Source organism: Coffea eugenioides, chromosome 6, assembly GCF_003713205.1.
Source record: "Coffea eugenioides isolate CCC68of chromosome 6, Ceug_1.0, whole genome shotgun sequence".
NCBI lineage: Eukaryota > Viridiplantae > Streptophyta > Magnoliopsida > Gentianales > Rubiaceae > Coffea > Coffea eugenioides.
The window spans coordinates 9,900,163-9,924,524 of NC_040040.1; the positions used below are offsets into that span (position 1 = coordinate 9,900,163).

A 24,362-nucleotide genomic window follows, 5' to 3' on the forward strand; every position below is an offset into this window, starting at 1 on the left:
GGAGTGGGCCGTTTGTAGGGGTTTTAAAAATCGGTTTATAGCCGCTGGAATTGATAAGAATTTCCAAGCATTTTCCTCTCAGCGTGCAACATCCTTTCCATTCCTGAGAGTCTACACTCTACAGACAGGCCATGAGCTTTCAACTTCTCCATTGTTATTTGTAATCCTCCTCCTTCAATCACCCCTGAAAATGTCCAAAACCACCCAATGGTCTTCCCAGCTCACCTTTCTGATATTCACCATCTTCTTCCTCTCCTTACCTTTCCTCGGCAACTCACAAGCTACCAAAACCAATCCAGAAGAACAGACCATTCTGCTCAAACTCAAACAGCAGTGGCTGAATCCGCCCTCCCTGTCCCACTGGTCCTCATCATCAGACCACTGCACCTGGCCAGAGATCAACTGCACAGGTGGATCGGTCACAAAACTCAACGTCTCCAATTTGGCAATCACAGAAACAATCCCATCATTTATCTGTGACCTCAAGAACCTCACAGTTCTCGATCTCAACAACAATTTCATCCCCGGCTCCTTCCCTACAGTTCTCTACAGCTGCTCCAAGCTCGAATACCTTGACCTGTCTCAGAATTTGTTCGTTGGCACTATTCCTGATGCTATTGACAGCCTATCCCCAAGCACCCTCCAGTACCTTATACTTGAAGCCAACAATTTCACTGGCGACATCCCTCCAGCTATTGGGAAGCTAACGGGGCTTAAAAGCCTTTACGCCAGAAGAAACCTGTTTAATGGTTCTTTCCCTGCAGAGATTGGCAATTTGCTGAATCTTGAAGAGCTGGCCTTGAGTACTAATGGATTTGTCCCACAACATATACCCTCGAGTTTCACTCGGTTGAAAAAGTTGAGATTTTTATGGATGTTTCAGACTAATTTGATTGGAGAGATCCCACAAGACATTGGGAACATGACGGCTCTGGAGTACTTGGACTTGTCAGAAAATGAGCTCAGTGGAAATATCCCTGGTGGACTATTTCAGCTTAAAAATCTGAGCAGTCTTTTGCTTTACAAGAACAGGCTGGTCGGGTCAATACCATCATCAATTGAGGCCTTGAATCTGGAGATCATTGACCTGTCTAATAACAGCTTAACGGGGAAAATACCGGATGAGTTTGGCAAATTGACAAACTTAACAGGGCTAGCTCTGTTTTTCAATGAATTATCAGGCGAAGTACCTACTAGTTTGGGCATGTTGCCATCACTAGTAGACATTAGGCTGTTCTACAATAATCTATCAGGTCAGTTGCCACCAGATTTTGGGAGGCACTCGATGCTCAGTAGCTTTCAGGTTTCAGCCAACAATTTCACTGGAAATTTGCCACAAGATTTATGCAAGAACGGTGTGCTAATTGGTGTGGTTGCTTTTGGCAACAGTCTTACAGGAGAATTACCACCATCCCTTGGGAACTGCGACAGCATGCAGGTTGTACAGCTTCAAGGTAATCAATTTTCAGGCCAAATTCCGGATGGTTTGTGGACAACAAATTTGACAACTTTGTTGATACAGAATAACTCATTTACTGGCCAGCTACCGGACAAAGTTGCATCAGGTTTGTCAACTCTTGATATCAGTAACAATCAGTTTTCAGGTGAAATTCCAGCTGGAGTGTCATCTTGGAATAATTTAAGGAACTTTAAGGCAAGCAATAACCTGCTCAGTGGTAAAATTCCTCAAGAGTTGACTTCTCTTCCAGAGTTGGAAACACTTCTGCTTGATGGCAATCGGCTTTATGGGAGTCTGCCATCAAGCATAATCTCATGGGAGGGGTTAAATGTCTTGAGCTTCAGTAACAACCAGCTTTCTGGCCAAATACCTGCAGCAATTGGCCTTTTACCTGTCCTTAATGCCCTGGACTTGTCAGAAAATGACTTCTCAGGTCAAATTCCAGCTCAAATTGGGCTTCTAAGGTTAAATTCCCTCAACCTCTCTTCCAATCGCCTCTCTGGTAGAATACCTGGTGAATTTGAAAATGCAGCTTTTGACAGAAGTTTCTTGGGTAATGCTGGTCTTTGTTCACGTAATCCATCTTTAGGCCTTAACGCCTGTGCTTCCCAAACCGGGGAGTCAAACAAGCTTTCAGCAAAATTTGTCGCAGCTGTTTCAAGTATAGCCGCAGTTGGCTTTTTAGTGGCTTTAGTATACACATTCTTTTTGATCAGAGGTTACAAGAAGAAAAAACAGGGATTGGATTCAACTTGGAAATTAACCTCATTTCAGAAGTTGAATTTCACTGCACCATCCCTTCTATCAAGCTTGACAGAAAGCAACATGATTGGAAGTGGAGGTTCAGGAAATGTCTATCGTGTTCCAATTAATAGTTCAGGTGCATATGTTGCTGTTAAGAAGATTTGTAATAGCAAAAGGTTGGATCACAAAGAATTTCATGCAGAAGTTGAGATTTTGGGCACTATTCGACACTCCAACATTGTGAAGTTAATGTGTTGCATCTCAACGGATAGTTCGAAGTTACTGGTCTACGAGTATATGGAAAATCGTAGTTTGGATCGTTGGCTTCATTGCAAGAGGAACCGGTCTGCTAACACAGGTTCAATCCACCATATTGTCCTGGAGTGGCCTAAGAGGTTGCAGATTGCAATTGATGCTGCTCGAGGGCTCTGCTATATGCACCATGACTGCTCACCATCTATAATTCACCGAGATTTAAAATCAAGCAACATTTTGCTAGATTCTGAATTCAATGCAAAAATTGCAGATTTTGGTCTGGCTAGGATGTTAGTGAAGGATGGAGAGCCCAACACAATGTCAGTTGTAGCTGGCTCATTCGGATACATTGCTCCTGGTACGTGGTATTGTAATTTGTCAAATGTATTTGATTTTTTTTTTATTTAATTTTTTTGTCGAAAGGGGGATTATTTGATTATGATCACTTTAAATACTACCAAACTCAACTTAGTTGTTCTGTTTCTTGATTTTGTATTGCAGAGTATGCTCAGACAAGAAGAGTGAATGAGAAGATTGATGTGTATAGCTTTGGGGTCATCCTTTTGGAACTGGTTACTGGAAGAGAAGGCAATTACGGTGATGAGACTTCATCGCTTGCAGAATGGGCGTGGCGTCACTTTCAAGAAGGGAAACCAATAATTGAGGCCTTCGACGAGGACATAATGGAGCCTTGTTACTTAGATGAGATAGCCAACGTGTTCAAACTCGGTATTTTCTGTACCGGATTGGTGCCCTCCAACCGCCCTACAATGAGGGACGTTTTACAAATTTTGCTCCGCTCTGTTCATTCAGTGCCAATGGGAGAAAAGAATGGCAGAAGCGAGTATGATTTTGCCCCCCTTCTTAACAACTCAAAGCGCAAGAAGTCGTTGATCGACGAAGATGGCGGCTTCGACTCAACGATCTGATAAAGCTTGAAAATGTAACCATCAGGTGGTTGATCCACAAAGTTGGGAAATCGATGAAGGTTCTGAACCAAGCAGCAGAAGCAGGCTAAGGAGATTGGAGCGGGTTCATGGGGCTGCATGAGTTAGCTTATACTAGTTGTCTAGAATTAGGAGATACATGGTGTTTTCAAACTGTAATTGGCGTACAAGTAGAGAAAGTAAAGCTTATTATAGCAGGCATTTCCACAGCTCGTATGAAACGGCTGGCAGTGACTGCAGCTGCTACGAAGCAGCATTTGTTTTTGGTATCTACAAGTTTCGGATCAATATATGTATAGTCTTTAAATGGATATATTCTAGCAACACGACTAGGAAAAATGGGTTGGCAGATTATGTAGTAATTTATATAACAACCTCAGAAAATCTTGATGAAGCCTAGTACTAAAACTGCTACTCACTTCATGTGGATCTCCATCAAGTCCGTTTAATATGTTGTGCAGGACTATATTTGATCCAAAGAGTATCATCTACATGTGCACTATACATAATCTTGAATGCCCAAATGATCTTACAACAAAGCCTTAACTTTAAGACACTGCTCTTAAGCCAAAGAGGGAGGGGGGGAATTACTAACAAAAATACGAAGACATTGTCTCAGTTACGGGCCAGAAATCTAGAGGTACACGGGTCCATGGCTCAGTTTGGAGCTCTGCTAGACCATACATATATTCAAACGTTCCTCGCAACATCTCCTTGATTCGGCTGCTGCAGTTGCTCCCAGGGAAAGGATGGCACAAATATAGAGCTCCAACGCAGTAGATCTATTTTTGGGAGCACTACAGCTCATACCAGGATCAGGATTCCTCTACTTCGAGATATTGCGAATGAGAGGCAGCCAGGAGCGCAGCACCAATGCCAGAACCATCATTTGAGTGGATAATTGAAACATTCTCGTAAGCATCTCCAAGCAATTCCTGAAGAGTGCTGTCCATACAATTTCTGAACTTTGCGTAGTGCTCGAAAAGTCCGCCATCCAAAGCTACAACTGACTTCTGCTTCTCTCCATCCTTTATAATATCTCTACCCAATTTTTTGAGAATTCCCAGGATCCCAGCAGCAGAGAGGCGTGCTCCAAGGAAGAGGAATTCACTAGTTGTCAAAGAAATTAAACAAGCATTTTAGCAACTTCGTGTTTCTTTTCTGTTGCCTGGTGCCATACCTCTAAAATATCTTTTAGCTTTGCACCAACCACTTTGAGATCACAAGATGTGTCGTGATGTATTGCAGACATCTCAGGGGCCCTGGATATAAAGCAGTCAGTAACTTTGTGTTTCAAGTTTAATGCATTAGAATTAGTTGAACAAAATAGTAAAAGCATATGAATGCAGAAAATCTATAGATTATGTCTCACGACCGCAATGTACAATTACATACTGCCAAAATTGAAAGTTAACGTTGTACGCTTTAAAAAAAAAAATGCTTTAAAAAATGTTCACAAACTACCAAAACCTAAGGTTGACATCTTGATCTGATGGCACACCTCAATATGAAAGGAATATTTAGCTTTGGAGGAACAGCATCACCAAACAAGGCAGCTTCTTCAGCCATCCTGCATAGTACTCTACGCACAATTTCCCCTAAATACATCCCAGATATAATCTTCTCAAAAATCTGCACCAGTTAGCTGGTATTAGAAACTTGAAATACACAAAATAATCCATAATAAACTTATTAAAAACAAAGCAGCTGTAAAGTGCTCTGTTGACCTGTTCCCCAGGGTTTAAACTCTCAGCATCAAGCCCTTGATCATACTCAGTTAGGGGAAGATGTGATGACCGAAAGTTACCCCATTCCATGTTGATAACCTACACAGTTCAATGCCATAAAGAAATCAATTTGGCAGAGAAAATATGAGAAGATAAAACAAGACTTGACTGTGGTATTAAACTGCTTGAGTAATTTGGAGAATGCCAACCATCTCTCCTGATTTAGGCAGCAGACCATGCCACTTCGGAATTGCATGCGCCCTCTCGACATATGCTGCATTAGTCCCTGTACCCAGGATAACAGCAGCCATAACATCTGGGTGGTTGTATCGACCTCCAGCTAAGGTTCCAACTGCATCGTTGACCTACAGTAGCCAAGCAATATGAGAAATCTGCATGCTAAAGGAGATTTGACCTTCAAAATTAAGCAGTCACCCCACTCTACAGTCACTGCCGTCGCAGCTCCTCCTACGTATTTGCCGCCATCTCCACCCGGACCACCACTATCACCACCCATTTCCACCGCAACATGGCCACAACAGCCTCCCAGCCGACAAGCCCATCCAACACCCGTCTAGGTTGGATTGGAACTGGCGTCATGGGCATCTCCATGTGCTCCCACCTAATCAACGCCGGCTACAATCTCACCATCTTCACCCGAACCCCCTCCAAGGCCCAACCCTCCTCTCTCTGGGTGCCCACTGGGCCGACTCCCCCAAAACTGTCGCCTCCCAATCCGACGTCGTCTTGTCCATCGTCGGTTACCCATCCGACGTCCGCCACGTTATCCTCCACCCATCCACAGGTGCTCTCTCCGGTTTACGCCCCGGAGGCATCATCGTTGACATGACCACCTCGGATCCCTCACTCGCCGTTGAAATACACTCGGCAGCCACCTCTGCCGGCTGTTCCGCCGTTGACGCCCCAGTATCCGGCGGCGATCGTGGCGCCCGCAACGCCACGCTCTCTATCTTCGCAGGCGGGGACGGACCTATCATCGAAAAACTAAAACCCATTTTCGCCCTCCTAGGAAGAGTTTATTACATGGGTGCTCCAGGAAAGGGGCAATTCACGAAACTAGCAAACCAGATAACCATATCTTCAACAATGGTGGGGCTTTGTGAAGGTTTAGTATATGCCCACAAGGCTGGTTTGGACCTAGAGTTGTACTTGAGTGCGATATCTACAGGCGCGGCTGGATCCAAGTCGTTGGATTTGTATGGGAGTAGGATTTTGAAAAGGGATTTCGAGGCCGGATTTTTTGTGAATCATTTCGTGAAGGATTTGGGGATATGCTTGAGGGAATGTCAGAATATGAATTTGGCATTGCCGGGTTTGGCACTGGCTCAGCAGCTTTATCTTTCGCATAAGGCTTATGGTGAGGGGGATTTGGGCACCCAGGCGCTTGTTTTGGCGCTTGAAAGGCTCAACAACGTATCACTCGATTCTGCTGGTGGTGCTGCTGCTTCAGGGAATAAAACATGAAGGTAGGGATTGGTAAAGTTTTGATATTTTGAGGATGGAAATATAAATGTTATTACACTTCTTTTTGTTCACATTTTGATTGTGTTGGAAACTTCGCTATGGATCATAATTCTGGTAAAAAGCATGATTACTCCGAGTTATTTAACTGTGTGCTTTTTCCAAAGAAGATCGCGACTCCAATGTAGTCTGTTATGTGGGTTGGGTTCAATTACACAACTGTAGACACTTTAGACATTAACACACAAACCGTGTGTCAGTCATTGCACTAGAAGTTGTGTTTTTGCATGTTGTTGTTGTTGTTCCAATGTCTACATTCGTTATTTTAGTTTTTGCATCTATTGTGTCAGTGCACACACTTGGTGCAGATGCCCTCGATCTGTGTTATGTTTTTCTTTGTAGTCTAGTGAGAGTTTAAGAAAAAATTGTTTTCGTTGGGGGGCTTGGTTGGATTATTCTTGCAAATCTAGTGAACTCAAAATTGGATATGCAGTCCTTACCTTGCATGTAATCCTATGGGGAGCTGAAAGTGGACTGTTGGCATACTACGTTGGTTGGAAAAAAAAAATCTAAGAACTCCAATAAGGATCAAGGAAACCATGGGCATCTTATCTGCTAATAAAAATGAAGATATGGCTCTGCTCTTGTTTGCTCATGACGTGTGACGTGGGAGTTGTTAAATTAACCTAGCTCTTAAACCGCTATGTGTTAAATCCTTATCCTTGTTTCAGTCGCCTCTTTTATTGAAGGTTACTGGGGTTACTTTTTTGCATGTTGAATATGTTAGGCAGCCTGGGGGACTGGGTCTGAGTAATTCAGAATGACCTGTAAGTTTACTTTGAGCTCGCTTGTTGTATGCTGCTGCTTTTCCACGTTTGAAAGATTTTACTGTATCTTATGTATGCAGATTGAGGCAAGGAACTTGGATTGGGTTGGATCAGTGGGATACTTCTTGTGTATGGCTCTGATTATGTGTTCTCCTAATTTAAAAGTGAACAGGGTTCTTGTTGTTCAGGTAGAAGTTCACAGCTTGGAATTAGGTTAAAAGCAGGGGAAGTTCAATGCATGTAAGGCAACATTTGCACAACCCTGAGGAATAGTGGAAGCAAAAGAAAATGAGGCATCCTTGTGCATGTAAACCATGGATTTCTTGTTTAGGCAGTTTGTCATGGGAGTGTTGTTTCAATTATTAGCATAACTGTGGTGAATCATTAGTAAGAGGTTCGCAAACTTGGAAGATTGATCGTAGACTATCCTACACTGATGCTACTGACCATGACATGATGAATTTCTGGTCCTAATAAATGACCGAGCTATGGTAAACATGTTGCAGAAGAAACTACTTGTTCATTAATTTTTTGATGCCAAAAATAAAAAGGGTTTATGCAGCTGCAAAGCGCATGAGTGCAATAAGGTGTTAGGAACTTTAGTGCTTGGTATTACTTTGTGGGGTTCTACTAAATAGTTTGTTGGGTGCCATAGAGTTGCCTCATGTCTTCAAATCATGAAGCCAGATGTTATCTCACTCGTAAATGACTTATCTGTCTGGTAAAGAGAGAAAAAATGATATCCACATTGTCAGGTAACAATGCAATGGCCTTTGATCTTTATGTAAAAGTGGGATGAATTAGATCGTTTTTAGACGTTTTTTGATTGAGAAAATATTGAATTTGATGCTTTTGAATTGTTTAACAATCAAGTGCCTGCTTTTATCATTGGTAGTGTATGGGAGTGGTTAGTTTCCTGGGGTGGTTGTTCGACAAGTGCATACTTTTATCATTGGTAGCGTATTGAATTTTTTTACTTTTAATTGCTTGTGTTTTTTGGACTTTTGATATGAACCATGGATGTTTGACGGCTCTGATTCAAGTGGTGAGACTTTTGAAGTTGAAAGAAATTAAATTAGGGTAAACTGTTCAAAACATTCCTCACATTTTGCAAAATAATTTTTTTCGTCGCTCATTTTTTAAAATATAATTTTACGTCCCTTATATATTCACATTGGTCAAATTTGATCCCTATTTAGATTTCCGACTAATTTTTGGTTGGAATTCACCACGTGCCTTGCACGTGATCATATTTTAAGGGCAAAATTGTCAAATCAAATTTTATATAATTTGGTTTATAATCCCTCACATTTCATAAAATACATTTTTTCGTCTCTTACATTTTACAAAATGAACTTTTTTCATCCTTCACATTTTTTAAAATGAATTTTTTCATCTTTTATTGATCATGTGTGTAAATAATTTTTTTAAAATCTATGTATATATCTATTTGATTTCATGTGAAATCAAATAGAGATATATTACATACTATTCGTACTGCTTAAGTGAAATCAAATAAATATATATATATGAGTTTAAAAAAATTAAAACTCTTTCGTATGCTAGATCGGCGTACACTAATTTTAAACTCTTCCGTACATTAGATTGATGTTCAAATCCCGCCAAGTGTAGTGCTTTCTTGTTCTTAAGAAATTCAAAAAGTGCAACGGCGCACTAGTTTGATCTAAAAGTTTACCCCTCAGCTCTCATACAAGCTCTTTGAACTCTCCCTCCTTGTAGTCTAAGAGTGGTGTAGATTAGCACTGGGGTAGGATTAGATTGTTTCCATTGCGAAGGAAAAAGAGAGAGAGAGAAGTTTTTTTTTTGGTTGCCTGCCACGGTATCCAGGGCTTTGCCCTGACTAATCCGTTGGAAAAAGAGAGAGAGAGAAGTTGACTAGTCTATGAGCATCTAGAAAAGAGAGAGGAAAGTTGACTAGTCTTTGAGCATCTAGAAACAATTACTTGGCTGAGGGGGTTGAGTTTAGCGGCAATATATATATATATATAAAATTAAATTTATATATACAGTTAGTATATGCACTAACATCATTAGATATATGTTACATGTGTAAATTTTGAATTTAAAATCCTTAAAGAAGATATATTTTGCCCTTTTCTTTTTGATGCCGTCAAATCCTTGAAAAAAGATGAAAATAAGTAAAATTCAAGCTTAAAAGGCTCCCTTTACTAATTTTTTTCTACCGATTCTCAACAATTTAAGGGTTAATTCCACTTTGTCCCCCCAAACTTTGTACGATTATCCATTTAAATCCCTAAACTTCAAAATGGGACACTTAAGTTCCTAAACTTATAAATACCTCCCACTTAAGTCCCTGAACATATAAAATGGGACACTTAAATCCCTAAACCCTTATAAAATGGGACACTTCGACCACCAACGGCATTCAGGATTTGTTAACAATTTTCCTTAAGTGTGAGGTATTTATAAGTTTAGGGACTTAAGTGTCCCATTTTGAAGTTTAGGGATTTAAGTGGATAATCGTCCAAAGTTTGGGGGGACAAAGTGGAATTAACCCACAATTTAACGATTCAATTTTGTTGAGTAGATTTAAGCCGTTGTTTGCTCTCCGGCTCAATCAACCTTCTACTGGTCTACTACTAAGCACTTACTTTTAAAACAATAAAAGCCGTCTACGAAGGCCGGCCTGTAACAGTAGCCAAAACAAGCCATTCTTGAGAGTGAAGAGTTTAGCCTAGTTATATTATATATAGTCGTTGATTTATGGAGGTAAATGTTATCCAATTCCCAGTAAATGTCCATGGTATCAGTATGGGGCGTTGAACAAAAGTACTTTGTATACATACATACGTACGTATATATATATATATATATATAAATAATGGATGAGGAGGCAAATGAGATGCAATTCCTAAGTAAGTAAATGTTCTGCCGTGTCTGTCACTTACTAAGGGACTATTTTGTGCAGACTTATTGGAAAAAAAAAAGGAAAAAGGAGGAGGGAGCTTTTGAGACTTTTGGAAAGTGGGAATGAGGGGAACCTTCTTGCACGGCTATGATTGCTTGCGTCTTTGGCAGCACTTTGTTACAGTAGTGTTTGGCTCTCCAGTCAACAAAGGCGTTCTCTTCTCTCCAGTCCAGTCCCCTCTCCCCCGTTTTGGTCAAACCTTTTTTTTGTCTTGTTGCTGGTAATCTGAAATCCGGTTGAGAGTAGTTTGGTGGTTGTGTCGATTTTGCTGGTTTTTTTTTAAAAAATTTTTTTTTTATTTATTCTCCTCATAGTCGGTATTGCTGGTTGTTCTCACAATAGCTTCATGGCTTTTACCAGGGCTAGCGTCAGAGTTTTTGTAGTACCCTCTGCCTGTTCTTGTTGGAAATTTCTTTTTTCTAGAAAACAATCATAATGGTATACTTATATATATGCTACATACAATATTATGTATAAATTACACGCAGCCACTCTCGACGTAAAATCCAAGTATAATAATACTCCAGCAGCAAATAAGTCAGAAAGTCGCGCATCCCACCAGCTACGATCCGGGTTACCGTCTGGTTGTTTCAGAGGTGGCGCACTCATTCCCGTTGTTGACTGACTTTCCAAGTCAACCACTACACACGTGTCATTGATGGTGGGCAGAGCTACTTTTGTCTTTGGGGCTGGAGAGTGCCATCCTACTTGCGTTGTTCTTGGTTTCTAGATTTGCTTGCTTGCTAGGATTCCCGACTCCGTTCGGACTTTTATTTATTTATTAAATACATTATCCAATCACCGGTTTATCTTCCTCATCCTCAATTGTTTTTTTGAGAATATCATATCATATAAAGCACTAGGATATTTTTTTCCCCTTCAAAAAGTCATTCCTAATAATCTCGAAACATGCTCACGTAATATATTTTGCTTTTTTTTTTTTGCCATTTAGATGTTTTAAATGTTATTCTCATCAATCTGAGAGAAATATCAATGGAGAGTCCCCAAGATCCAAAAAATGGGAAATTCCCATTTAATATTTTATCATAGGAGCTAATACAATTCAAAATTTTATTCTCAACATGTTAATCATCAATAGTTTTTTTTTAGCAAATTAAGGTTTGTCGAATGAGTGTCTAATAGATACATAACTCGTGGTATCGAGAGGCGTTTTAAACGTTAATTTTAATCAATATAAAATTGAACAAAGAGTGTCCAAAAATACGAATTTTAGATTTGCGCATCGATTGTATGTTTTGATTGTTTTTTGGTGGGGGTGAACTAATGTTCATGGGAAAAACGTTAAGAAAATCCCTTAAAATATATATATATATGTATATATGAATACGTCATCCATAGCCAATAGCCATATTTTGTTGCGAGGCCTTTGATTAAATGAAATGAATAACGAAATTAGACGAAACTGCTTGGAATCCAAATCTTACCGGCCGCGACAAGGAAAGACTAACAAGACAGGCCCACTAGGAATGCCAACAAGAAATTTTTGATTAATCCCACCTCTTATATGGGGGGAGTGGGCCGTTTGTAGGGGTTTTAAAAATCGGTTTATAGCCGCTGGAATTGATAAGAATTTCCAAGCATTTTCCTCTCAGCGTGCAACATCCTTTCCATTCCTGAGAGTCTACACTCTACAGACAGGCCATGAGCTTTCAACTTCTCCATTGTTATTTGTAATCCTCCTCCTTCAATCACCCCTGAAAATGTCCAAAACCACCCAATGGTCTTCCCAGCTCACCTTTCTGATATTCACCATCTTCTTCCTCTCCTTACCTTTCCTCGGCAACTCACAAGCTACCAAAACCAATCCAGAAGAACAGACCATTCTGCTCAAACTCAAACAGCAGTGGCTGAATCCGCCCTCCCTGTCCCACTGGTCCTCATCATCAGACCACTGCACCTGGCCAGAGATCAACTGCACAGGTGGATCGGTCACAAAACTCAACGTCTCCAATTTGGCAATCACAGAAACAATCCCATCATTTATCTGTGACCTCAAGAACCTCACAGTTCTCGATCTCAACAACAATTTCATCCCCGGCTCCTTCCCTACAGTTCTCTACAGCTGCTCCAAGCTCGAATACCTTGACCTGTCTCAGAATTTGTTCGTTGGCACTATTCCTGATGCTATTGACAGCCTATCCCCAAGCACCCTCCAGTACCTTATACTTGAAGCCAACAATTTCACTGGCGACATCCCTCCAGCTATTGGGAAGCTAACGGGGCTTAAAAGCCTTTACGCCAGAAGAAACCTGTTTAATGGTTCTTTCCCTGCAGAGATTGGCAATTTGCTGAATCTTGAAGAGCTGGCCTTGAGTACTAATGGATTTGTCCCACAACATATACCCTCGAGTTTCACTCGGTTGAAAAAGTTGAGATTTTTATGGATGTTTCAGACTAATTTGATTGGAGAGATCCCACAAGACATTGGGAACATGACGGCTCTGGAGTACTTGGACTTGTCAGAAAATGAGCTCAGTGGAAATATCCCTGGTGGACTATTTCAGCTTAAAAATCTGAGCAGTCTTTTGCTTTACAAGAACAGGCTGGTCGGGTCAATACCATCATCAATTGAGGCCTTGAATCTGGAGATCATTGACCTGTCTAATAACAGCTTAACGGGGAAAATACCGGATGAGTTTGGCAAATTGACAAACTTAACAGGGCTAGCTCTGTTTTTCAATGAATTATCAGGCGAAGTACCTACTAGTTTGGGCATGTTGCCATCACTAGTAGACATTAGGCTGTTCTACAATAATCTATCAGGTCAGTTGCCACCAGATTTTGGGAGGCACTCGATGCTCAGTAGCTTTCAGGTTTCAGCCAACAATTTCACTGGAAATTTGCCACAAGATTTATGCAAGAACGGTGTGCTAATTGGTGTGGTTGCTTTTGGCAACAGTCTTACAGGAGAATTACCACCATCCCTTGGGAACTGCGACAGCATGCAGGTTGTACAGCTTCAAGGTAATCAATTTTCAGGCCAAATTCCGGATGGTTTGTGGACAACAAATTTGACAACTTTGTTGATACAGAATAACTCATTTACTGGCCAGCTACCGGACAAAGTTGCATCAGGTTTGTCAACTCTTGATATCAGTAACAATCAGTTTTCAGGTGAAATTCCAGCTGGAGTGTCATCTTGGAATAATTTAAGGAACTTTAAGGCAAGCAATAACCTGCTCAGTGGTAAAATTCCTCAAGAGTTGACTTCTCTTCCAGAGTTGGAAACACTTCTGCTTGATGGCAATCGGCTTTATGGGAGTCTGCCATCAAGCATAATCTCATGGGAGGGGTTAAATGTCTTGAGCTTCAGTAACAACCAGCTTTCTGGCCAAATACCTGCAGCAATTGGCCTTTTACCTGTCCTTAATGCCCTGGACTTGTCAGAAAATGACTTCTCAGGTCAAATTCCAGCTCAAATTGGGCTTCTAAGGTTAAATTCCCTCAACCTCTCTTCCAATCGCCTCTCTGGTAGAATACCTGGTGAATTTGAAAATGCAGCTTTTGACAGAAGTTTCTTGGGTAATGCTGGTCTTTGTTCACGTAATCCATCTTTAGGCCTTAACGCCTGTGCTTCCCAAACCGGGGAGTCAAACAAGCTTTCAGCAAAATTTGTCGCAGCTGTTTCAAGTATAGCCGCAGTTGGCTTTTTAGTGGCTTTAGTATACACATTCTTTTTGATCAGAGGTTACAAGAAGAAAAAACAGGGATTGGATTCAACTTGGAAATTAACCTCATTTCAGAAGTTGAATTTCACTGCACCATCCCTTCTATCAAGCTTGACAGAAAGCAACATGATTGGAAGTGGAGGTTCAGGAAATGTCTATCGTGTTCCAATTAATAGTTCAGGTGCATATGTTGCTGTTAAGAAGATTTGTAATAGCAAAAGGTTGGATCACAAAGAATTTCTTGCAGAAGTTGAGATTTTGGGCACTATTCGACACTCCAACATTGTGAAGTTAATGTGTTGCATCTCAACGGATAGTTCGAAGTTGCTGGTCTACGAGTATATGGAAAATCGTAGTTTGGATCGTTGGCTTCATTGCAAGAGGAACCGGTCTGCTAACACAGGTTCAATCCACCATATTGTCCTGGAGTGGCCTAAGAGGTTGCAGATTGCAATTGATGCTGCTCGAGGGCTCTGCTATATGCACCATGACTGCTCACCATCTATAATTCACCGAGATTTAAAATCAAGCAACATTTTGCTAGATTCTGAATTCAATGCAAAAATTGCAGATTTTGGTCTGGCTAGGATGTTAGTGAAGGATGGAGAGCCCAACACAATGTCAGTTGTAGCTGGCTCATTCGGATACATTGCTCCTGGTACGTGGTATTGTAATTTGTCAAATCTATTTGATTTTTTTTTATTTAATTTTTTTTTCGAAATGGGGATTATTTGATTATGATCACTTTAAATACTACCAAACTCAACTTAGTTGTTCTGTTTCTTGATTTTGTATTGCAGAGTATGCTCAGACAAGAAGAGTGAATGAGAAGATTGATGTGTATAGCTTTGGGGTCATCCTTTTGGAACTGGTTACTGGAAGAGAAGGCAATTACGGTGATGAGACTTCATCGCTTGCAGAATGGGCGTGGCGTCACTTTCAAGAAGGGAAACCAATAATTGAGGCCTTCGACGAGGACATAATGGAGCCTTGTTACTTAGATGAGATAGCCAACGTGTTCAAACTCGGTATTTTCTGTACCGGATTGCTGCCCTCGAACCGCCCTACAATGAGGGACGTTTTACAAATTTTGCTCCGCTCTGTTCATTCAGTGCCAATGGGAGAAAAGAATGGCAGAAGCGAGTATGATTTTGCCCCCCTTCTTAACAACTCAAAGCGCAAGAAGTCGTTGATCGACGAAGATGGCGGCTTCGACTCAACGATCTGATAAAGCTTGAAAATGTAACCATCAGGTGGTTGATCCACAAAGTTGGGAAATCGATGAAGGTTCTGAACCAAGCAGCAGAAGCAGGCTAAGGAGATTGGAGCGGGTTCATGGGGGCACGGCTGCATGAGTTAGCTTATACTAGTTGTCTAGAATTAGGAGATACATGGTGTTTTCAAACTGTAATTGGTGTACAAGTAGAGAAAGTAAAGCTTATTATAGCAAGCATTTCCACAGCTCGTATGAAACGGCTGGCAGTCACTGCAGCTGCTACGAAGCAGCATTTGTTTTTGGTATCTACAAGTTTCGGATCAACACGACTAGGAAAAATGGGTTGGCAGATTATGTAGTAATTTATATAACAACCTCAGAAAATCTTGATGAAGCCTAGTACTAAAACTGCTACTCACTTCATGTGGATCTCCATCAAGTCCGTTTAATATGTTGTGCAGGACTATATTTGATCCAAAGAGTATCATCTACATGTGCACTATACATAATCTTGAATGCCCAAATGATCTTACAACAAAGCCTTAACTTTAAGACACTGCTCTTAAGCCAAAGAGGGAGGGGGGGAATTACTAACAAAAATACGAAGACATTGTCTCAGTTACGGGCCAGAAATCTAGAGGTACACGGGTCCATGGCTCAGTTTGGAGCTCTGCTAGACCATACATATATTCAAACGTTCCTCGCAACATCTCCTTGATTCGGCTGCTGCAGTTGCTCCCAGGGAAAGGATGGCACAAATATAGAGCTCCAACGCAGTAGATCTATTTTTGGGAGCACTACAGCTCATACCAGGATCAGGATTCCTCTACTTCGAGATATTGCGAATGAGAGGCAGCCAGGAGCGCAGCACCAATGCCAGAACCATCATTTGAGTGGATAATTGAAACATTCTCGTAAGCATCTCCAAGCAATTCCTGAAGAGTGCTGTCCATACAATTTCTGAACTTTGCGTAGTGCTCGAAAAGTCCGCCATCCAAAGCTACAACTGACTTCTGCTTCTCTCCATCCTTTATAATATCTCTACCCAATTTTTTGAGAATTCCCAGGATCCCAGCAGCAGAGAGGCGTGCTCCACGGGAGACAACAATATCGCATATCTCCACCATTACTTTCCGTACTTTAAGCGAAGAATTAGGAATCTACCACCAGGAAAGGAGAACAAGTAAAATAAGAAGTCAGTAGTCATTCTGTCAAGTACCATACCGCCTTTCAAATGTGCATGATAATGCATGCTAACCCAGTAGACTATAGAATTTGAAAAAAAAAAAAAAAAGAAGAGGAATTCACTAGTTGTCAAAGAAATTAAACAAACATTTTAGCAACATAGTGTTTCTTTTCTGTTGCCTGGTGCCATACCTCTAAAATATCTTTTAGCTTTGCACCAACCACTTTGAGATCACAAGATGTGTCGTGATGTATTGCAGACATCTCAGGGGTCCTGGATATAAAGCAGTCAGTAACTGTGTGTTTCAAGTTTAATGCATTAGAATTAGTTGAACAAAATAGTAAAAGCATATGAATGCAGAAAATCTATAGATTATGTCTCACGACTGCAATGTACAATTACATACTACCAAAATTGAAAGTTAACGTTGTACGCTTTTAAAAAAAAAAATGCTTTAAAAAATGTTCACAAACTACCAAAACCTAAGGTTGACATCTTGATCTGATGGCACACCTCAATATGAAAGGAATATTTAGCTTTGGAGGAACAGCATCACCAAACCAGGCAGCTTCTTCAGCCATCCTGCATAGTACTCTACGCACAATTTCCCCTAAATACATCCCAGATATAATCTTCTCAAAAATCTGCACCAGTTAGCTGGTATTAGAAACTTGAAATACACAAAATAATCCATAATAAACTTATTAAAAACAAAGCAGCTGTAAAGTGCTCTGTTGACCTGTTCCCCAGTGTTTAAACTCTCAGCATCAAGCCCTTGATCATACTCAGTTAGGGGAAGATGTGATGACCGAAAGTTACCCCATTCCATGTTGATAACCTACACAGTTCAATGCCATAAAGAAATCAATTTGGCAGAGAAAATATGAGAAGATAAAACAAGACTTGACTGTGGCATTAAACTGCTTGAGTAATTTGGAGAATGCCAACCATCTCTCCTGATTTAGGCAGCAGACCATGCCACTTCGGAATTGCATGCGCCCTCTCGACATATGCTGCATTAGTCCCTGTACCCAGGATAACAGCAGCCATAACATCTGGGTGGTTGTATCGACCTCCAGCTAAGGTTCCAACTGCATCGTTGACCTACAGTAGCCAAGCAATATGAGAAATCTGCATGCTAAAGGAGATTTGACCTTCAAAATTAAGCAGTCACCCCACTCTACAGTCACTGCCGTCGCAGCTCCTCCTACGTATTTGCCGCCATCTCCACCCGGACCACCACTATCACCACCCATTTCCACCGCACCATGGCCACAACAGCCTCCGAGCCGACAAGCCCATCCAACACCCGTCTAGGTTGGATTGGAACTGGAGTCATGGGCATCTCCATGTGCTCCCACCTAATCAACGCCGGCTACAATCTCACCATCTTCACCCGAACCCCCTCCAAGGCCCAACCCCTCCTCTCTCTGGGTGCCCACTGGGCCGACTCCCCCAAAACTGTCGCCTCCCAATCCGACGTCGTCTTGTCCATCGTCGGTTACCCATCCGACGTCCGCCACGTTATCCTCCACCCATCCACAGGTGCTCTCTCCGGTTTACGCCCCGGAGGCATCATCGTTGACATGACCACCTCGGATCCCTCACTCGCCGTTGAAATACACTCGGCAGCCACCTCTGCCGGCTGTTCCGCCGTTGACGCCCCAGTATCCGGCGGCGATCGTGGCGCCCGCAACGCCACGCTCTCTATCTTCACAGGCGGGGACGGACCTATCATCGAAAAACTAAAACCCATTTTCGCCCTCCTCGGAAGAGTTTATTACATGGGTGCTCCAGGAAAGGGGCAATTCACGAAACTAGCAAACCAGATAACCATATCTTCAACAATGGTGGGGCTTTGTGACGGTTTAGTATATGCCCACAAGGCTGGTTTGGACCTAGAGTTGTACTTGAGTGCGATATCTACAGGCGCGGCTGGATCCAAGTCGTTGGATTTGTATGGGAGTAGGATTTTGAAAAGGGATTTCGAGGCCGGATTTTTTGTGAATCATTTCGTGAAGGATTTGGGGATATGCTCGAGGGAATGTCAGAATATGAATTTGGCATTGCCGGGTTTGGCACTGGCTCAGCAGCTTTATCTTTCGCATAAGGCTTATGGTGAGGGGGATTTGGGCACCCAGGCGCTTGTTTTGGCGCTTGAAAGGCTCAACAATGTATCACTCGATTCTGCTGGTGGTGCTGCTGCTTCAGGGAATAAAACATGAAGGTAGGGATTGGTAAAGTTTTGATATTTTGAGGATGGAAATATAAATGTTATTACACTTCTTTTTGTTCACATTTTGATTGTGTTGGAAACTTCGCTATGGATCATAATTCTGGTAAAAAGCATGATTACTCCGAGTTATTTAACTGTGTGCTTTTTCCAAAGAAGATCGCGACTCCAATGTAGTCTGTTATGTGGGTTGGGTTCAATTACACAACTGTAGACACTTTAGACATTAACACACAAACCGTGTGTCAGTCATTGCACTAGAAGTTGTGTTTTTGCACGTTGTTGTTGTTTTTGTTCTAATGTCTACATTCGTTATTTCAGTTTTTGCATCTATTGTGTCAGTGCACACACGTGGTGCAGATGCCCTCGATCTGTGTTATGTTTTTCTTTGTAGTCTAGTGAGAGTTTAAGAAAAAATTGTTTTCGTTGGGGGGCTTGGTTGGATTATTCTTGCAAATCTAGTGAACTCAAAATTGGATATGCAGTCCTTACCTTGCATGTAATCCTGTGGGGAGCTGAAAGTGGACTGTTGGCATACTACGTTGGTTGGAAAACAAAAATCTAAGAACTCCAATAAGGATCAAGGAAACCATCGGCATCTTATCTGCTAATAAAAATGAAGATATGGCTCAGCTCTTGTTTGCTCGTGACATGTGTCGTGGGACCTACCTCTTAAACCGCAATGCGTTTAATCCTTATCCTTGTTTCAGTCGCCTCTTTTATTGAAGGTTACTGGGGTTACTTTGCATGTTGAATATGTTAGGCAGCCTGGGGGACTGGGTCTGAGTAATTCAGAATGACCTGTAAGTTTACTTTGAGCTCACTTGTTGTATGCTGCTGCTTTTCCACTTTTGAAAGATTTTACTGTATCCTATGTATGCAGATTGAGGCAATGAAGGAACTTGGATTGGGTTGGATCAGTGGGATACTTCTTGTGTATGGCTCCGATTATGTGTTCTCCTAATTTAAACGTGAACAGGGTTCTTGTTGTTCAGGTAGAAGTTCACAGCTTGGAATTAGGTTAAAAGCAGGGGAAGTTCAATGCATGTAAGGCAACATTTGCACAACCCTGAGGAATAGTGGAAGCAAAAGAAAATGAGGCATCCTTGTGCATGTAAACCATGGATTTCTTGTTCAGGCAGTTTGTCATGGGAGTGTTGTTTCAATTATTAGCATAACTGTGGTGAATCATTAGTAAGAGGTTCACAAACTTAGAAGATTGATCGTAAACTATCCTACACTGATGCTACTGACCATGACACGACGAATTTCTGGTCCTACTAAATGACCGAGCTATGGTAAACATGTTGCAGAAGAAACTACTTGTTCATTAATTTTTTGATGCCAAAAATAAAAAGCGTTTATGCAGCTGCATGAGTGCAATAAGGTATTACTTTGTGGGGTTCTACTAAATAGTTTGTTGGGTGCCATAGAGTTGCCTCATGTCTTCAAATCATGAAGCCACGACGTCTTATAATGTGTTAGCAGTTAATTTGTATGAGATGTTATCTCACTCGTAAATGACTTATCTGTCTGGTAAAGAGAGAAAAAATGATGTCCACATTGTCAGGTAACAATGCAATGGCCTTTGATCTTTATGTAAAAGTGGGATGAATTAGATCGTTTTTAGACGTTTTTTGATTGAGAAAATATTGAATTTGATGCTTTTGAATTGTTTAACAATCAAGTGCATGCTTTTATCATTGGTAGTGTATGGGAGTGGTTAGTTTCCTGGGGTGGTTGTTCGACAAGTGCATACTTTTATCATTGGTAGCGTATTGAATTTTTATACTTTTAATTGCTTGTGTTTTTTGGACTTTTGATATGAACCATGGATCTTTGACGGCTCTGATTCAAGTGGTGAGACTTTTGAAGTCGAAAGAAATTAAATTATAAGAAAGTGTCTGGGTTGAAAATCTCTGGAGGCACAGATTGCAGGGTCTGGGTTGATCAATGGCTAGAGGTACACGAAGGAATTTGATTAATTCAAGGAATGCAGAAGCTTTCCCTCGGCTTAGGATTCTGGAACATCTGATACATTGTGGTAGAAATGGAACCAAGACGAATGATTAGGTGCCCCTGCAGGGGTAGTATTTCTTGGTCTCTAAAATTCGATGGCATCCTGGCTCTGGGAAATCTGTTCACGGATGCTTGAGAGCTAAAAATTGAAAGTAGGCTTCTTTGGAACGGACTATGGACCTTAAGACTTGTCAAGGGATTGTCCCGTATTCTTATTGGTGCAGATTGACGGGAATTTCTTACATTTCTGAATATGTGGCAAAGATATTGAGTTCATTATCATCACGATAGAGTTTCCTTCAATCGGGCTGGGAGAGGAGAGATGTTGACTAGAAACCATTGGGCCTGATTCAATGATCAAGGAGAGTCTAAAAACTCTTTCATATGCTAGATCGGCGTACACTAGTTTAAAACTAGTGTTTAAACCTCTTCCGTACGCTAGATTGACATTCAAACCCCATCTAGTCCATCACAAAGAAGTATCGTGCTTTCTTGTTCTTAAGAAATTTAGAAGTACAATATTGGTCTGAAAGTTCACCCCTCAACTTCCCTTTGAACTCCCTCTCCCTCAGCAATCTAGGAGTGGTGGAGATTATCATGAGAGTGAGGTTGATTGTTACTGTTGCAGCAGGAGAGAGAGAGAGAGAGAGAGAGATTGACTAGTCTTTGAGCATCTAGAAGACTAGAAACAATTATTTGGCTGAGGGGGTTGAGTTTAGCGGCAATATATATATATATATATATAATTAAATTTATATATACGGTTAGTATATGCACCAGCATCATTAAATATATCGTACATGTGTAAATTTTGAATTTAAAATTCTTAAAGAAGATATATTTTACCCTTTTCTTTTTGACCGTCAAATCCTTGAAAAAAAGATGAAAATAAGTAAAATTCAAGCTTAAAAGGCTACCTTTACTAATTTTTTTTCTACCGATTTTCAACAATTTAACGATTAAATTTTGTTGAGTAGTATTGCTGTTGTTTGCTCTTCCGGCTCAATCAAGTGAATCAACCTTCTACTGGTCTACTACTACTAGCACTTCTTTTAAAAGCAATAAAGCCGTCTACGGAAGGCCGGCCTGTACAGTAGCCAAAACAAAAGGTTTTCTTGAGAGTGAAAGAGTTTAGCCCAGTTATCCTTACGTATATGTAAGAAGCACTTTGTGTTTCTACAGTGGTGCCGCTTTCAAGTGCAACTCTGCTTCCATGGGTTTGTACTTTCGAGTGCTTCTCCCCGCTTTAAAGCTCTTGTACTTTCAAGTGGACATTGAAATGGACCGAATTTGGATTGTGTTTTGTGCTGCTGCCGCTGTGGGGTCCGACATTTATGAAATTGCTCCCGGAATTCGTTATTTGTATATTACCCTAGGCTCCTAAGAAGTTTCGTTATGTATGCTATATTGCTAGGTTGTATAATTCTTCGTTCTGATTTAATTAAATTTTAATTAGGAATTAGAATTTCGTGTTCATTCCTCATGCATTTACAAAAGATATTTCCAGCCAACTGCACAATTTCAAGGTTACAAACTGCATAATTAAGTCATATAATTTAATTAGAGTATACAATTAAAAATTATGTAGAGCTCGTTTGTGTTAACCAGTGTAATCTAAGCTATATATATATATATATGTGTGTGTGTATATCTACATATATATAAATTTGTTTCTTTTTTATCAAAGAGATCAATCATGTGCTTTTTTAAAAAAAAAAATTTGTAAATTTCCTTATTATTTTTGTAAAGATGCTTATTCTGCTGAAATTCTGTATATAGTCTTTTCTCCACATTTTTTTATATAACTACATAATAATGAGTATTACATATATAAATTTCTTTTTATAACAGAGATCTTGTATATAGTCCTTTGTTCGTATTTTTCAAGTGTATATTATATATTATAATATATATATATATGATATAGATATTATGTATAAAATATATGTGTATCGATAAGTACGTAGATAATTATGATCTCAACTGATATGCATCATCTGGAGTGAACTGCCATAATAGCTTGTTTCTTGTTAGTTGATATAATCAATTGTTTATTTCTTTCTATGCGACAGGTAATGAAGTTTCTGTATTTGACACTGCATCAAAATTAAAAAATTGTCTCTCCTACTTCTCCATTTATGAAGAGGGTCTTCATCTCTATCATCTTTTTATAAATATTACTACTCCCATAGCAATTGTTATTTCAGGGATATAACTGTACTTCTCTGAATTGTGCTCATACTATAGTGCACACATGATAAAGGTGTGTGTACCTGCTTCAAATGATTTGTTCTTTGATCCCTCCACGCTTTCTTGAACATAAAAATCTATTCTTCAATATAGGATCCTTTACCATGTTTTTCTCACTCAATTCATTATTGTTCGTCTTGCACTAATAGCTTACTCGTTCACGTGTATGAACTGCTTCAAATTTCTTCCCAAAAACATCGAAGATACTTCAGGTACCTAATACTCTCGACAACTTTACATATATAGTTTCCTATTGAACTGTATTAAACTGCTTGGCACATTCTCTCTATTTACAATGCGATTAACTCAACAGATTTGCCTTTATAGAGCTGTTACCTAACACATCTTAGTTCCAAACAAGCACCAACTGTACATGTGAAATCCTGCCGATTACTCAATCAGAAAAGATTTGCCTTTGTAGAGCTATTACCTAATACATCTCAGTTCCAAACAAGCACCAACTGTACACGTGAAATCCTGCCATCAAAGAATATCAACTACTATACACGTGAAACAAACAACAAATTAAAAATACAAAAAAAAAACTTAAAACAAAACAATACATAAAAAATTAATAAAGTTTTTACAAATAAATTAAAACATAAAATAATTAAAATGCGACACTACACAATATATTCATAAAAAATCCTACCGCCATACTTTCTCTAAAATTCCTAAAATATACTCACACATTTAAACAATTTACCAATATTTAAACACACCAAACTGGCGCCCGCGCATTGCACGGGATAGCTTACCTAGTATTATATATATATATATAGTCGTTGATATATGGAGGTAAATGTTATCCAATTCCCAGTAAATGTCCATGGTATCAGTATGGGGCGTTGAACAAAAGTACTTTGTATACATACATACGTATGTATATATATATATACATATAATGGATGAGGACGCAAATGACGTGCAATTCCCAAGTAAATGTTCTGCCGTGTTTGTCACTTACTAAGGGACTATTTTGTGCAGACTTATTGGAAAAAAAAAAAATGGAGGAGGGAGCTCTTTAGACTTCTGGTTCTGGAGGCGTGATAAAGTTGGATTTAGAACCTTCTTGCACGGCTACTCTCATCTCATGGCCGTCACTGGATATGGATCTTGTCGGCGAGCAAGTTTTTGGTCAAATTTATTTGTTACAAGTTTTTAAATAATTTTATTTACATTAATTTTAAAAAAATTCTTAAAATTTTTAAACTATACATTTCAAAATATTCAAAAATTTATATATTTTAAAAATTTTTATATAATTTCTACAATAAATTACAGTAAAATTTTAGACGAACATTCAATAAATTTACTTGCCAAACGGGGCATGATTGGTTGAGGATTAGTATTTTGATCGCATATGATTGCAAAACAA

The 24,362-nt window shown here is 40.0% G+C and overlaps 6 protein-coding genes and 1 pseudogene across 6 annotated transcripts in view; 5 read left to right on the forward strand and 2 right to left on the reverse strand.

Annotated features, from left to right (window-relative positions):
- The window catches only part of LOC113773052 (probable 3-hydroxyisobutyrate dehydrogenase-like 1, mitochondrial), a 31,876-nt gene extending 11,793 nt beyond the window's left edge, over positions 1–20,083 (forward strand). The window contains exon 2 of the mRNA XM_027317573.1: positions 19,599–20,083. The gene's annotated coding sequence lies outside the window, so the exon portion shown is untranslated. The remainder of the gene's footprint in view (positions 1–19,598) is intronic.
- LOC113773050 (receptor-like protein kinase HSL1) lies at positions 88–3,716 on the forward strand. Its single transcript, XM_027317570.1, has 2 exons — positions 88–2,816; positions 2,960–3,716. The coding sequence occupies exons 1-2, from the start codon at positions 191–193 to the stop codon at positions 3,385–3,387; spliced, it is 3,054 nt and encodes a 1,017-aa protein (XP_027173371.1). The 5' UTR covers positions 88–190; the 3' UTR covers positions 3,388–3,716.
- On the reverse strand, positions 3,846–5,649 carry LOC113773511 (annotated as a pseudogene).
- On the forward strand, positions 5,416–7,953 carry LOC113773054 (probable 3-hydroxyisobutyrate dehydrogenase-like 1, mitochondrial). The gene is given in 3 exon segments (XM_027317575.1): positions 5,416–5,806; positions 5,809–6,619; positions 7,522–7,953. Coding segments are annotated over 2 exon segments (954 nt in total). The 5' UTR covers positions 5,416–5,661; the 3' UTR covers positions 6,618–6,619; positions 7,522–7,953.
- On the forward strand, positions 12,009–15,601 carry LOC113773051 (receptor-like protein kinase HSL1). Its single transcript, XM_027317571.1, has 2 exons — positions 12,009–14,738; positions 14,881–15,601. Exons 1-2 carry the CDS (start codon positions 12,113–12,115, stop codon positions 15,306–15,308), a joined length of 3,054 nt encoding a protein of 1,017 aa, XP_027173372.1. The 5' UTR covers positions 12,009–12,112; the 3' UTR covers positions 15,309–15,601.
- On the reverse strand, positions 15,737–17,601 carry LOC113773056 (hexokinase-1-like). Its single transcript, XM_027317578.1, has 5 exons — positions 17,431–17,601; positions 17,222–17,320; positions 16,996–17,126; positions 16,674–16,755; positions 15,737–16,456 (listed from the first exon to the last, which is right to left on the reverse strand). The coding sequence occupies exons 1-5, from the start codon at positions 17,530–17,532 to the stop codon at positions 16,112–16,114; spliced, it is 759 nt and encodes a 252-aa protein (XP_027173379.1). The 5' UTR covers positions 17,533–17,601; the 3' UTR covers positions 15,737–16,111.
- LOC113773055 (probable 3-hydroxyisobutyrate dehydrogenase-like 1, mitochondrial) lies at positions 17,726–18,915 on the forward strand. The gene has a single exon (XM_027317576.1). It carries the CDS (start codon positions 17,751–17,753, stop codon positions 18,705–18,707), a length of 957 nt encoding a protein of 318 aa, XP_027173377.1. The 5' UTR covers positions 17,726–17,750; the 3' UTR covers positions 18,708–18,915.
- Positions 20,084–24,362: the final 4,279 nt, after the last annotated feature.

What these genes read in the sequence shown, in the direction of transcription:
- LOC113773056 (XM_027317578.1), bottom strand. Translation starts at nt 17,532, where the DNA reads ATGGCTGCTGTTATCCTGGGTACAGGGACTAATGCAGCATATGTCGAG. An exon ending in GTTTAAACACTGGGGAACAG is followed by an intron (nt 17,127 to 17,221) that starts GTCAACAGAGCA and finishes TAACTGGTGCAG; the next exon opens with ATTTTTGAGAAGATTATATC. An exon ending in AATATTCCTTTCATATTGAG is followed by an intron (nt 16,756 to 16,995) that starts GTGTGCCATCAG and finishes CTTTATATCCAG; the next exon opens with GACCCCTGAGATGTCTGCAA.
- LOC113773055 (XM_027317576.1), top strand. Translation starts at nt 17,751, where the DNA reads ATGGCCACAACAGCCTCCGAGCCGACAAGCCCATCCAACACCCGTCTA.
- LOC113773051 (XM_027317571.1), top strand. Translation starts at nt 12,113, where the DNA reads ATGTCCAAAACCACCCAATGGTCTTCCCAGCTCACCTTTCTGATATTC. An exon ending in ATTCGGATACATTGCTCCTG is followed by an intron (nt 14,739 to 14,880) that starts GTACGTGGTATT and finishes TTTGTATTGCAG; the next exon opens with AGTATGCTCAGACAAGAAGA.
- LOC113773050 (XM_027317570.1), top strand. Translation starts at nt 191, where the DNA reads ATGTCCAAAACCACCCAATGGTCTTCCCAGCTCACCTTTCTGATATTC. An exon ending in ATTCGGATACATTGCTCCTG is followed by an intron (nt 2,817 to 2,959) that starts GTACGTGGTATT and finishes TTTGTATTGCAG; the next exon opens with AGTATGCTCAGACAAGAAGA.